Below are 14,166 nucleotides of genomic sequence, written 5' to 3'. Positions count from 1 at the left end.
CAGGTCAGACCCCGCTTCCCTAGCCCCATCCCTACACATCTGGTTCTAATAATAATCATGCAGGAGAGGGTCCCCCTCCCTTCCTTGCAGGGAGCACCTCCCTGCAGGGACCCCTAGTGCTTCACCACCAAGTCTATCAGCAAAAGGCCTTTTGATCCTTCCCTTACCTTTGATCTTGGCCTCTTGATCTCCTAGCTTTTTATCTTCTCTAAATCAAGCAGCAGCATATATTAACTTGGCTGTCCCACTTGGCAGAATTACTTGCTGCAGGACAGTAAGAAAATCTGTCAAGGCAGCTAGAAAATATGAAAGTACAATATTGGAGAGGAAAGCTGCATTCTCCAGGAGGCCTCCCGGCATAAAATGGGGAGAACCATGTGATTCCTATGTGATAATTCCATGTTCATTCTCAAAACATGTCATGCCGCCAGAATGTTCTTTCACGGTTGGTATTTTGTATTCCCGAATGGATATGATTGATATCAGATTCATTTGAGTTTTAGAAAGAAAACATTACTGAGCTATGTTTAAATTATTGATTAATTAATGTTTATATATTTTATGTATTTGGCCTCATTTATAAACTACTTTTTAGTCGAAGGTCTCTTTAGCTTTCCCTGCATGAAACCCCTCTCTCCACCTTCTTTGGTCCCCTCTCAGCCTCCTTCTTTGGCTTCTCATCTTTCACTGGCCCTTTATACTTGACTGTGTCCTGCGTTGTATCTTGTGTCTTCCTGTTTTGCATTATTTCCATGAGTAAACAGCTCCATTCTCATAGTTTCAGCTCATATAGGAAATATTTCCAGTCTCCCATCTCCCTCCTATGTCCAGATTCATATTTCCAGCTTCTTTCTTGATAGCATTGCATTCTGCCACCAGGCATCTCAAACTCAACATTAGATATCTCATCTCTTCTTATCCCTTCCCAAGACCTGTTATTCTGTCCTCAGTTAATGCCAACATTCATTTAATTTCCTTGGCTATAAATTTCATTCATCACTGATTTTTTTTTCCATATATGGTCAGTGAACAAATCCAGTTCATTCTACCCCACAAAGTCCCTCTTTTTATTCCCACAGTCACTGTCTTAGCTCCAGGCTTTATTGTCGGTCTTTCAGACAAATCATTCTGTTTTTATATGTGTATATTCACCTCTCTTTTAAGTCTAATACTATCCCTAGGAAAGTCAATTCTTAGCCACCTACACCAACATTCAAGACAATAACATTCAAAAACATTACTCTTTTCTTTCTGAATTTTATTTGAAAGGCTTTTAATTCAACTGCTTATATTATACAGTCTTTTTAATTTTGACTTACACTTTAAATTTTTAAATTCTTTAATGATTTTTAACATAACATACTTTTGCTTAAACATGCCACCTCAGCAAAAGTATTTGGAACACAAAATACACTCAACCCAATATTTATACTGACTTTGTTCAAGATAATATAGTAACCACTATACAGAAAAAAAGCGTTCAATAAAAATGGGCTTAATGTGGACCTTACCTCTAAAAACTTTACAAGCTGTTAGGTGAGATAAGGTATGAACCTAAATAGTTATAATACATGCTGGAATAAGATAATTGTTATAGAAGATGTACAGAAAATGCTACCAGAATTATATTGAGGGGGAGTTTGCTTTCACTGAAGGAACCAAAGCAGGCTTCATGAAGGAGTCAATATCTGAGCAAGGACTTCAAAGATGTGAACTTTTAAATATTTATGCTTTTCATACACCTTATTGAACCTCATGTATATGCAAGACACTCTACTAAGTGCTAGAGGTACAGAAATGAACAAGGGACAGACCTTGACTTCAAATAGTTCTCAGTCTAGTGAGGAAGAAAGATAAAATCCATCATTATAATCAGGTGAAAAGGAGTTATATTGGAGATTTTCTAAAAAGACTACAAACTACAAGGAAAATGACAAAGATATAGGAGAGAGACTAAGTGCTCTTCAAAGAGAATGTCTCTAGGAAAAGGTACTGCTTGGGCTGAGCTTAGAGAATCAAGTAGCCACGGCCACATGTAGATAGGCTGAGAAGAGAGAAGAATCACACACAGAGGAATCAAGGACCAGGGATGCAAAGGTATAACGTGTATACTTTGATGACAGTTCAGGAGAGCTGAAGAATAGAAGTACTGATGTGGATAGAAAATGACATCTAGGCTAGGTTATAGGAAGGTTAAAGGTCAGACTAGGAGCTAAGCAAATTTTTTTTTAGGAATAGCTTCATAAATTATTCCTGACTAGCTGATAGTGATAATATATAGACAATTCTGTCCATGGATTCATTTTTACCAGGTGGACCAGAAATACACTTAATTAACTGCATTTCTGATTGAAAAGCTGATGTTGTTGGCATAAGGTAATCCAATCATGGGATAATCTTTGGGCTTTTTACATTAAGCTTCGACTACTGACTATATTAACTTCTCAGAGTGACTTCTTTAATGCTCTGGTCATTTCTGTTTAGCTTACATTTAACAGTCATCTCATTTTCACTTTTTTTTTCATGTTTATTTCATGATGACCTACTATTCATCACTCAAATGGATTACTATAGGAAATGGAATCCAGAACAATGGTTATTCCCAAACATATCAGGACCCAGTTTTCCTCCATCTGCAGTAATCATAATGCTCATCCACCACTAATGAATTAGGCTGAGCTTTGCCTTTTCATTTGGAGCTTTGATAACATGAACTATAACCTACTTCTAACTAACTGATTTTGGCAAAAATATCCCAAATGTGTGTTTTGTCTCTGGTTTGCCCTCTATATATTTGGTCACATGAAAACAAAATAAATGACCAACTCAGTGGAAGAAATCTATCAGTTGGGGAAAAGAGTAAATTGAAAATCCAAACATTGCTTCATTAAGAATATTTTTCTTTATTTATATTTGGTATCACCATGTCTTCAAAGGCCACGTTAAACTACACTCCGCACACTATGGAAACTTCCACATTGCCAACTTGCTTATTTCATCATCTTTCCTAAGGCAAGAAAGAAATGTTTAAGCCTACCACCACTTACTGAGAATATGTTTAATTATATGATTAGAATATTCCCAATAACTAGCTGAGAATAAATTTCAAGAAGAAATAAATGTTTTAGTCCAATAGACCTGGATGGTGCTACCCCAGTGAGAGTCTTTTATCACCAAAAGATAGCATGAGGATACTGGATGCTTGAAGGTGACATAAATACATCATCAGGAAGTCCAGTGAAGGCTGCATAAATAAAGATAAGGTGGCACCAAAGATAGGATGCCTATGCTAAAGTTTTGCATAGGTCCTAGTAGTACCAAAAGGCCAACTCAACAATAAAAATGTTCTCCCAACTACTTTGGTATGCTTGCAAGTGCCTGGTCTAGCAGATTCTAAATAGGACAACTTGGTACTGACTCATGCTCATTGTCACAGGGAGCTCTGCACCCATTATTTTCTCCCAAAGCCAAGCCAGTCTCTGCATTCCTGACATTCTATGCCTTGTCAAAGTCATCTGATAACTTCATGACAACAAATAGCCAGTCATTCTATTTTTTTCCCTTCAAAATCACACCTTCTTCACCCCCTTTCTTTCCTGCCATCACAGCTATGAGTCTTCTACTGTATCAAAGCCTTTACACCTTAAAAGAACCATTCAATCTTGCTGCTAAGCTTTGGGGTGGGATCTTCTCCCTAATTCTCTGAGGCCAGCCCTGCTTCTGGTGGTTTCCAGGAATACAGTCAATATTTCCCTGAAGTCACACAGGAGGAAATGATTTTCCTTACACACTCTTAATTCCTAGTGTATCCTTTTACTACTCTTTTACTAGTTTAAAAGTAAAGTGTCTACATCCAGTTGATGTCTTTTTGCTGGACCTTTCTCATCTCTGAAATGTGCTTCTTCATGCACCCAGCCCACCAAGAACTCTCTCCTAAGAAATTCCCTGTACTGACCTTCTCCAAGAATTTTCAGAAGGAAGGGTTAATATTCCCCCAAATCCACTCCAGGTAAGTGTTTTACATGTTCTCTCCAGACAGTTCACAGCATAATTGTATATAATCCTTTTCATCTTATGAAATTTATTTCTTATGAATTTATTATCTGTATTTACACTGTGACAGTTTATGATCTTGGGATTTTAGTTTTTTTAATATCTCTTTCCTTGAGAGTTTTGTACACCTTGATGCCTTGAATAAATAGAAAGGCCTTTGCAGACAAGGGGTATGAAACATTTTTTTTTTTTAATGACAAGAAGAAAAACCTACCGGCCCATGTTTTTGCTGAGGAGCCATCCCATGAGGCATTTCAGGATGTGACAGAAACTGGAGGTCTGCCCCCCGAGTTTTGGGGCGTACCACATCAGAGACCAGACTGGAGGAGATTGCTAGAGACGTGGGCCGAGCAGCTGTGGTGCCCATCCCTCCTGGGGGGCCTTGTTCACCTTTTCTGCTTGGAGCTTCATCTTCCCCCTCAGAGTCCACAATAAAGACATATTCAGCTTTGAAGAGGTCACTTTGCTGTATTCCTTGAGGTTCGTTTTCTTTAAACCCCCTTCCTTGGGAAGCCTTGTCCTTGACCTCTAAAGGATAAGTCAGTGTTCCTCGGTCTCTTTCCCGTTGGCTCCCAACATTCAAGGTCAAGTACTCATTGGAATCAGACTGCAATAAATGTAGAGACATAAAAGCGTTGATGTTGCTTTGGTAAATGCTTTTTGCATGTACTCTTTCTTAAAACCTTAATCTGCTTATAACCTCCAAGGACAAAAGTTTTTATGAATATATCTAAAAATCAGGTTGGCATAGGAGAGATTGGGTTGAAGCTAATGGTTTACTTTTACTAACCCACTTGTTTGTCCTGGTCCAAGCCCAAACAATTTAGGGCTCAGAATCAAAGTCAGCAAAACCTGCTTTCAAATAAATCCTGATATGACTTTTTAAAAAGAGAGGAAGAGAGCAATGTTTTCCATAAAGACATTCACAAAACAAATGGGGATCTGTCATGGGTTTAGTTAATGGTCAATAAAAACTTGTGGCTGTGTAGATACCATTGCCATTAGTAACTGAATATCCTTATCTTTGGAGGCTTCAGAGATCTGCAACCAAGATTGATTCATACATCCATAGTCCCACACTCATAGCACCTAATCACAAAGGATCCCATGAATATATTATGTGTACTTGAGTACTGTTAGGGAGAAACTTCCCAGAAGTACTTTATGTAGCATTCAGAATTTCTCTCAAATAATTTGGTCCCAACAGTCTTTGAAATAAGATGACATTGTAAGTCCCAGGTTATATATTACTACTTGCTAGAGAAGATGTTTTCATATAGACAACGAGAATCAGATAATTTTATCTACTACAAGTTGGCTCAAAAATACCACAAAGTTCCCCCAGTCACATTTTATTTATAATAAGATAGTATTAAAATACATTTTAAAGAGAAATTCTTTTTACCCAAAATGTCACTATTTAACACAAGTCATTTTTAGGTTTTTGTCTGTTTGTTTTAATTTCTTTTTCAGTTTTGGTCCCTCTTTAGATAGGTATAATCAGGGTATAAATACAACTTTATAATCTATTGTATCACTTAATATTGCAAGATTAACATGTTCCATGAAATTACATAACCATTATAATTATAACTTTGTCAAGGTGATGTATTATCATATGCTTAACTTTTCTCTAATTGTTAGATATTAGGCTCCTTTTATTTTTCTCTAATTATTTTCCTATATAACACTTTTTTTCCTCTGTACTATTTCTCTGGGATGCATTTCCAAGAGTTTAAATGTTAAAAGGTTATAGACAGTTTTGTGACTGTGGATAAGGGTTTTCCACCAAAATTGTACAAATTCACAAAACTAGCAGCAAAGTGTGAGCATGCCAACATATCCACAATTGCCCCAAATTCAGATATTACACTTTTTTAATGTTGCTAATCTGTTACATGTAAAATAACACCTTGCTCTTTTATCTAGTATTCTTTAAAGATAAATTTAAACTTTGTAAAAATTTTGTTTTTATTGAGATACATTTGGGAGGGGAGGGGTCAGGAGGTCGAATATATCATGTGAACAGCAAACAAAAGGATGTCAAATCAAAAGGGTTGAGAATAATGAATTGGAGAGAACCTGAGATTTGATAACACTGAAGTTCCTATTACATAGTTATATTTTTAGCCAATCTTAGATTTCCAAGTCATCTCACTTTAAGCAGAGAAAATAAACACCCATACAAATTTGCAAGTCATTATGATGGATAATTTAATGTTAATTGCTTGATATAAAAATAGTAAAAAATAATCCTACCCTATTTACAGTTTCTGGAGTCTTATCACTTGGTTCCTCAGGAATTTTAACAATGAATTTAGAGGTGTCACCCAACTGGGAGTGGGTTGGTAGTCTTCTGACAGTGGGGACAAATGTGAAGATCAGAGGTTTGGCTTCAGAATCACCAGAAGAGACCTATGAGACACGTAATAAATTAGACTTTCAGTCTTATCAAAGGTTTATTTTGACTTTACTCTCTACATATTATATTTATCTCATTTATTTTGATAAATTGCCTATTGCCCTATGATCATGTGTATGGTTGGCAAAGAGAACATCTATTAAAATATTCATAGTGTATCCGATCCTTTTTTTGTGAAAATATTTATCGGAGAAGGAAATACAACCCAAGGAAGACCCTGTTGTAGGACATGGCAACAGAAGAGCAGCTTGGCAAGTTGAGGTGCTGGAATGTTGCAAGTTAACATGGATAAAAGTTAATTTCAAAACAGATAAGATGCTGTGTTTGTGATGACCCCACAGAGGTCAAGGACTTTATCCATTTAACCCTGGGTTAGCAGGTTCAGTGTGACTCATAATCACCAAGCATGCGTGAAACTTCTGACATATATCATTAATGAGAATGCTAAAATGTGAATTGAAAATTGAAAGTTTACTTTTCTTGCTGCCAGGATACCAATGCCTCTTCTCGAGGATATACCTTCTCTTTCATTCATTCTTTATTCATTCAAAAAGCATTTTGTTAAAGTATTTGCTGTGTGGCAGGTACTCAGGAGCTAGAGGTATAACAGCAAATAAGAAACAGCCAATAGACCAGTCATAAGTAGGAAAAGCATATGCACAGAATAGGAAGGGAAAAGCAATAAGGGATGCCTACCCAGCCTGGGAAGCTCCATAAAACGCAGCACCTGGAATTTAAGTCCTAGTGAAGAGAAAGATAAGGGTCTTCCAGGCTGAGGAAACCAGCTGAGTGAAGGCATGGAAAGCAGCACTGGGTGAGAATCAAGTTTGAGTTCTGTCCTTTTGACACTGAGAACCAAGTGCTGTAGATTGGGAATGAGATCATCACATTAGAATGTCAGATAGGTAATGCTGGTCTTATAAGACCCAAGGCTAGCAATCAGGACAGAAAGCCAAGAGTAATAGATGGAGGACTAAATGGAAAAGCAGAAAGAGAAGATGGTGCTGGAGATTTCCCTTTTGAAACGTTTGGGTGAGAAGTAGGAAGAGAGATGGAGAGTAGTTAGAAAAAAAGTCCAGTCAAAGAGGTGCCCTTGTTGGTCTGTAACAGGATAGATGTGAAGATGTCTGTAGACTCGAGGAAGGAACCAGTAAGAAGGAAAGTGGAGCAAAGTCCTGGAGGAAGTGGGCAGAAAAAGCTAAAGCAACAACAGAAAGAACATGGCCTCCTCTGAGAATGGAGAAAATTAATGGAGATACAGAAAAACTCTGACTGTGAGGCAGTGAGATAAGCTGGAAGGTGAGGGGACTCATTTTGTACACAATCCATGTTTATGATGTGATCCGCCCCATCTAGTCAGAGTGAAACTGCCACGCTGCCACCTCCATGCCTCTGTCACAAGAAATGCAATAGCCCTGGCAGGAACCCCCAGGCTCCTCTCCCTTCAGGTTGTGCCACCCTTGTGTGTCGTAATTCAACATGCCCTTTAAACCCGATCACATCAGCTGCACGAGAAACCCAGCCATCCCTGTATCTCTGTGTGCAATGCACACCCCTAGTTTTGTTCCCTTCTTATACCTGTAACCGAGAAGGACCCTATGAGGCCTTCCCAGAATAGATCCCCACCCATGTCCTTCACCTGCTTTTTGCCTGTAGAAAAACTTTAGTCAAAGAATAAATTTAATCAGGGAAGTGAGAAAAGGCAGAAAGAAAGGAAAACACTCAAGCAAGACAAAATAATAATATTTTAGCCATTAATCAAAGTCAAGGACCTTTAGTTCTTCCTCAAGGACTATGAATAATATTCTGAGCCATGTCCTTTGAGCTGTTTTGCACATACTGAAACCCCCACCTGGTGGAGGAAGTTAACTGTTTGCTGCCCAAAAGGACATAGACCCCACACCGGTTGGAACCAGAAGACTGATGATGCTGACTCCCAATTAACTCACCACCAACCAATCAGAAGAATGTCCATGAGCTGACCACGCCCTGCTTCTTGAACATTATAAGACTCCTCACTACCCCCTCCAGGGCGGGACACACAGTTTTGCAGGCATTAGTGAACTGTGGCCCCCTTTGCCAGGCAAACCAATAAAAGCTAGTCTTTTCTACTTCACCCAAAACTCTGTCTCTGAGTTTCTATTCAGCACTGGTGAACAGAGATTGAGTTTCAGCAACATACCATGATCCAACTCTTGGAAACTTTTCACCATACACTTTCTGGAATTCAGGCAGTTGTCACACATCCCTCCACATCCTTAACCTCTTCTCTACATGTTCTGACTCTAACTAAACCATGGTTCCTGCTGAAGGACTCTACTTCCCGAGAAGCTCTCTGCTTCCTCTCACACTGGGTGACCCACCAGAAGTAGGCTAGGTATCCTCTGTGCACTCTTTTCTGCTTCCAGACCATTCTTCTTCCCTCTTACCTACAAACTTCCAGGTTTGAAGCTCTTGCCATCCACAAGTCTACACCATTCACTACCTCTTCTTGTTACAGCCATCTCCCTACCCCCAAGTCAAACCCTTCTTTCTTTGAAGATTTACTTCTGGGGTTAATTCCACTCCTTCTAACACCACACTTTTTATAATACCCAATATGCTATCCCATGGGTAATTTTTCCAGTAGCATGTTTCACTGACCTCTACTCTTCCTTGCCCTTCACATCCTCAGCAACAACCAGTAGCCACAACACCACCATAATTTCAGGGTTTTTTCCTTCTCTGATCATCACTTTGTTTCTTTCCACACCATCTCTTCAATTCTGGACTCCAACATTTCTGGGAAACCACCAAAATGAAAGTCTACTGATCCTTCCAACGTTAGGTTTTCCCAGACTTCTCTTTTTTTTTGGCCAGCCTTAATGACCGAATTGACCACAACTTCTCCTGTGCATGCCCCTCAAATGTCTTGCCTTCTCTCACATCACCATCTACTTTGGGTAAATCATAGTGGTCACTCAGTCTACCACCTACCTACTCTCTTCCTGCACCACAAGGGTAAATGTGGTTACAGAAAAAAATCACACGACCCCACTTGCTGGTTTTGCTTCAAATTTATGACCCTGAGCCTCAAGCTGGCACTTTAATTCTTCTCTGTAATCATATTATACAGTTCCAGAGCCCATTTACTCTCCCACTTGCTAGAAAACTCACACCTTCTCCTCTTTCTTCAAACCCCTACAACTTCTTCCTCATTCTCACTCTGAGCTGACAACTTTGTTTCCCACTTCACTGAGATAGTTGAAGCAATCCGAAGAGAACTTCCAATACCCTCATCACCACATCTAGTCACCCACCTACATCTTTGTCCTTTTACATAGCCATCAGTCCTGCTACTACACTCCTACTAAAACCAAACCTCACTTGAATAAGTTGCCTTCTACTTACTTTCATTTACTCAACAAGATCTTATTAAATGCCTACCAGATGCTAGGCTTTATTCTAGGGGTTGGCGACACACAGTGAACAAAAACCTCTACCCATTCTGGTGGGAGGGAGACAGGAAACCAAATAAATATGCAATAAAATAGGATTTTCAATTGTGATAAGTGCTGTGAAGACTAGTATAATAACCCATAGGAGAGAAAATGATAGGTAAAACTTGGGTTGGCTGTAATCTAAAGGAAAAACTTAGAATTTGCTGAAAAATTAGATGTGAGATATAAGAGGCAGATAAGAGTCAACACAAGTACAAAATTTTTGACCTGAATAACTGAAAGAAATAAGATATTCTTCACTGAAACAGGGAAAACAAGAGGTGAAGCTGGTTTGAAAATAAAGATCAAATACGATATGACAAATATATATCCAAGTGGAAATGTGGGGATGGGAGAAAAGTTCAGAGGAAAGTCTGTGTTGGAGATAAAATTATTATAGTTGTTGACCTATACTTGGTATTGAAAACCATGAGACCAGATGAGATCATCAGGGGAGTCAGCACAAATAAGAAAAGAAGAGGTCCAAGGTTGAACCATCCAGCTCTACCATTAAGTGGTCCAGTAGCTGAGGAAGAAGTAGCAAAGGTGACACAGGATTTTAAGAGAAATGGAAAAGCCTGGAACACAATTGATGTAGGATGATGCAGTGGGAAAGAGGCCTGACTATAAATAAGTAAAAGGATTGACAGACTATTGTAAGGGCCCAGCCTAAATGTAAATCCATGAATTTGTAGTAAAAGCAATTTGCTTGGCTTTTTGATAATGTCTCCAGGAATGCTCAACTGACTATCATAGGAACAGAGAAAGTGAATTACAGCATTTATAGAACTGATGTTCAGAGGTGTCTCTGGCAGAAGAATGTTGTGAGTGTCAGGAAACTGAGGGTACTGATGGGAGAAGAGCAAAGGGTCAACCATGGAGTTCAATGTGGACAGGGAAGAAGAGGGACTTCAGACTAAGGGACTAGTGGTCTCTTCGGTTCAGGAATCATATTTGAAAGCATGGTGGGTGTTGGGGAGAATGGCCCAGGGTCACAGTATGGGTTACGAGAGCTTAGGATTTAGTAGGATGGTAAGACTAGATGATTATAAGGTCTAGGCTTATAACAGGGTAGGGTTAGGGTTAGGGTTTATAGAAACAATGCCTATTCCTTAGGTCATAAAAAACACACAGACAAACCCTTCTGGGCCAACTTTCCTTTTTCAATATTATTTTCTGCCCTTAAAAATAATTTTCTATTCCCCCATGGCAGTCAGGTCGCAATTCCCAGGCTTATCATCCAAAAATAATAAATCAATGCTTTCCTTTGTAGGAAGGGACATTAGATCCTTCATGAGATTCAGGGAACCCACTAGTCTTATCAGTGATACACAATACAACACACTTTCTAGATGGGTTATTTTCTAGGAAGTCTTCTTTACATGACTAATCTCATCAATATCTTGATGGGTGGAGAGGGGTTTTAGCAAGGAAATCACTGAGGGTAGTTCAGATAATTTATCATAGAATTTCATTTGAGTAGGAAGTAAAGATAGTCTTTTAGGAGTCAAAGAAGAGGTAAAAGTGTGACTTTGTCCTCAGGTGCTATAGGCCTGTCCTCATCTCCCCACATGATGACTACAGGTCTATCTTATGTTCTATCCAGATGAAATTTAAATACTGATGTATGCACTTCAGTATAAGTGCCCTGTGCTTACAAAATACATATAACCATTATTAACAGTAAGTGACTTTGCCTTCTAACAGTGACCAAGATTTATTTCTCCAAAACTTTACTTCTTTACTTTAGCTTGCTACTAAAGTCTCTAAAATACAAATAGATTGTCACTACTGACACATTGTAAACTATTGACTTTTTAAAGGTTAATAGTTACAATTTTAGTGAATAAAATTGAAACAAAGTATGAATAAAAGTGGATACTTCAATGAATGAGGTGTGCTTTTAGAACATATCCTCAAAGGAATTTCTAAACATAACCAAATTTTGACAATGAAAGCAACTGAAAATAAGTAAAATTGTTTCCTTCTTTTTTATTGTTATATTTTCTTACAGGAACATCCATAGCCTTCATAAAATTTCTTCACCAGGTAAGGAGAACAGTTTGTTTTTAATATTAGTTGAGCCAACATATAATGTCATCAAGAATAACATAAAAATGGAAAATCCAACAGTACTAAAGACTTTTCATCTTCCTAGTTTACTGTCAGAGAATAAGATCAGGGATAAATTCCTATACACACACATAACCTCAGATTAACCACAAAAACAACAGTGGTTTGGTATTCACTTTTAAGCTGGGAGTACATTGTTAGCATGGGGCTCTTTTCATCACTTTTACCTAGCATCCTCTTATCCTAACAAGAATGTACAGAATTTTTTGCACAAAATTTAGTTGGAAAAGGATTTGAAATTATACTAGCTACACTATACAACATTTAGATGAAGAACACTGTGTTAGCCGGTGGACTGCTGAATCCCTTATTCAGGAAAGAAAAAGAAAAATTGTGCTGTTTACTGCATACCATAGCCCAGTTCCAATGGAGTCCAGAAATGAATTGCTATGGTGATGAAAAATCATTTTCCACACAAAGCAGAACCAGATGCATGTTAATATCATTGCATTGGTTAAATGCCAGTTAACACTTTCCATTGTCAGTGTTGTTTAAAAACGCATTTTAGTTCCTATCCTTGAGAAACTAGTTTAATAATAAAAATTAGAGCTGAAAGGATGAAAAGCTTTTCCTAAGTATAGTTTCAAGTGCTCAAAACTCTGAGACTGTCACCTTCTCACCGGCCACTCGACTAATAATTTAAGAAACTGTTTCCCCCCCCCGTGCCATGCAGGCTCACTTCTCCTTTGCTCAGTTTCGGGCTCCAGTGCCTTCCTTTCTTCTATTTCCCTAAAAGTTATTTTTCATCTGACGTTGACACCCACACTCACAGATGGCCACTAGCTTCTTGTTGAGAAGAAACATGACAGCGTGTCTCTCAGCACTCACACTACGCCAAGGACTGTCCTGGGCATCTTCTTTGGTTGCCAGTAAGCAGTTTTGCCTTTATCTGCTCATCCTTTCCACTAACTGTCTATAACATTTCATTTTGATACAGTCAAATTTATCTACACCCAGGCATCTCTCCCTCAAACCCTCTTGCAGCAAACACCACAGTGCATAGCCTTTCAAAGTTCTCAAAAGCATGAAGGAAAGACTTCCTTTTACCTGGGGTGTGGTCTGAATGCTCCCTGCTAAGATGCACGAGTTCATTTGGAAGTAGTTGTTCCCGCAGTCCCTCGGAAGCCCCCGGCTTTCTGGAAGCATTGATTCATCCCATAAGGGCGTGAGCAAACCAACGAGTGAGGTGGGAAGGGAGCCACTCCCTGAAACAACACACCCACTCGCAGGGAAAAAAAAGAATTCTAAAAAAGAGGTAACGAGGAATCCTCCCTGAACGAAAGGGTTTTGTCAGCTCCAAAGAGTAGATTTATGTTCAGACACTTTTTAGATTTGGAACTTCAGGAGAGGTCAGATTGACTGCTGAAATGGAGCCAGTAGAAGTAAAAAAAGAATTACCACCTATATGTGTTTCCCCTTTTCTTTTCATGCATGTAGTGCAATTAAACATTCTGCAAAAAGAACAGAGAAGGCAGATTGTACAGCAACAAGAAGCTGATCGAAGGACCCACACAGCTGACAATCCCAGCAATCAGTTGGTCATACTCACTGGGAATATTCAGTGGTACCAATACATGAAAACACTGGGCCTAAATAAAGAATGAGAAAACACACAGCGATCCCTTCAAAAATCAATAGCTTTAATTAGAAGTCCTTGGCATGTACCTAGCAAGAAATGGTACAGGAGTGTCTCTAGTGACTGAAGTTTTACTATTAACTAAATTTGCTCTAAAATAGAGCTTGGAATCAAATATTTGTCAAAACAAAATTCCATTCCAATGTTCCTGGAAGACAGTGAGTTTCCTGACTATAGACAAACGTCAAAGCTTTACATGTGAAATTGATTGGAGTCTTCAGCTTCCACACTTCTATTTTCTAAGTGTTGATTTTTTTCCAAATCTGCAATATCTATATTTGTGCTTTGGTGATGAAAGACGTTGTGTCACAAGGGCTGGTTATAGACCAAAGGCTCTGGGAAGGAATGAAGGTTTTATTTTAGGGACCTAGATTATACCTCTTAACATTTTCACCATTATCAGAAGCCTGAATTCTTGGAAACATTACAAGTGAACCAATTGT

General features: G+C 38.6%; 1 protein-coding gene across 1 annotated transcript in view; it reads right to left on the bottom strand.

Annotated features, from left to right (window-relative positions):
• The window catches only part of MLIP (muscular LMNA interacting protein), a 172,219-nt gene extending 158,986 nt beyond the window's left edge, over positions 1 to 13,233 (bottom strand). Inside the window, exons 1-3 of the mRNA XM_060111458.1 lie at positions 13,135 to 13,233; positions 6,313 to 6,468; positions 4,268 to 4,660 (exon numbers count right to left, since the gene is read on the bottom strand). Coding sequence (XP_059967441.1) covers positions 4,268 to 4,660; positions 6,313 to 6,468; positions 13,135 to 13,233 — 648 coding nt within the window. The remainder of the gene's footprint in view (positions 1 to 4,267; positions 4,661 to 6,312; positions 6,469 to 13,134) is intronic.
• Between the last annotated feature and the right edge of the window lie 933 nt (positions 13,234 to 14,166).

The sequence above is a fragment of the Mesoplodon densirostris genome, chromosome 10 (genome assembly GCF_025265405.1).
Source record: "Mesoplodon densirostris isolate mMesDen1 chromosome 10, mMesDen1 primary haplotype, whole genome shotgun sequence".
NCBI classification, from domain to species: Eukaryota; Metazoa; Chordata; class Mammalia; order Artiodactyla; family Ziphiidae; genus Mesoplodon; species Mesoplodon densirostris.
Note: the sequence above shows the minus strand (reverse complement) of the source record. Positions and strands in the feature narration are given on the sequence as shown.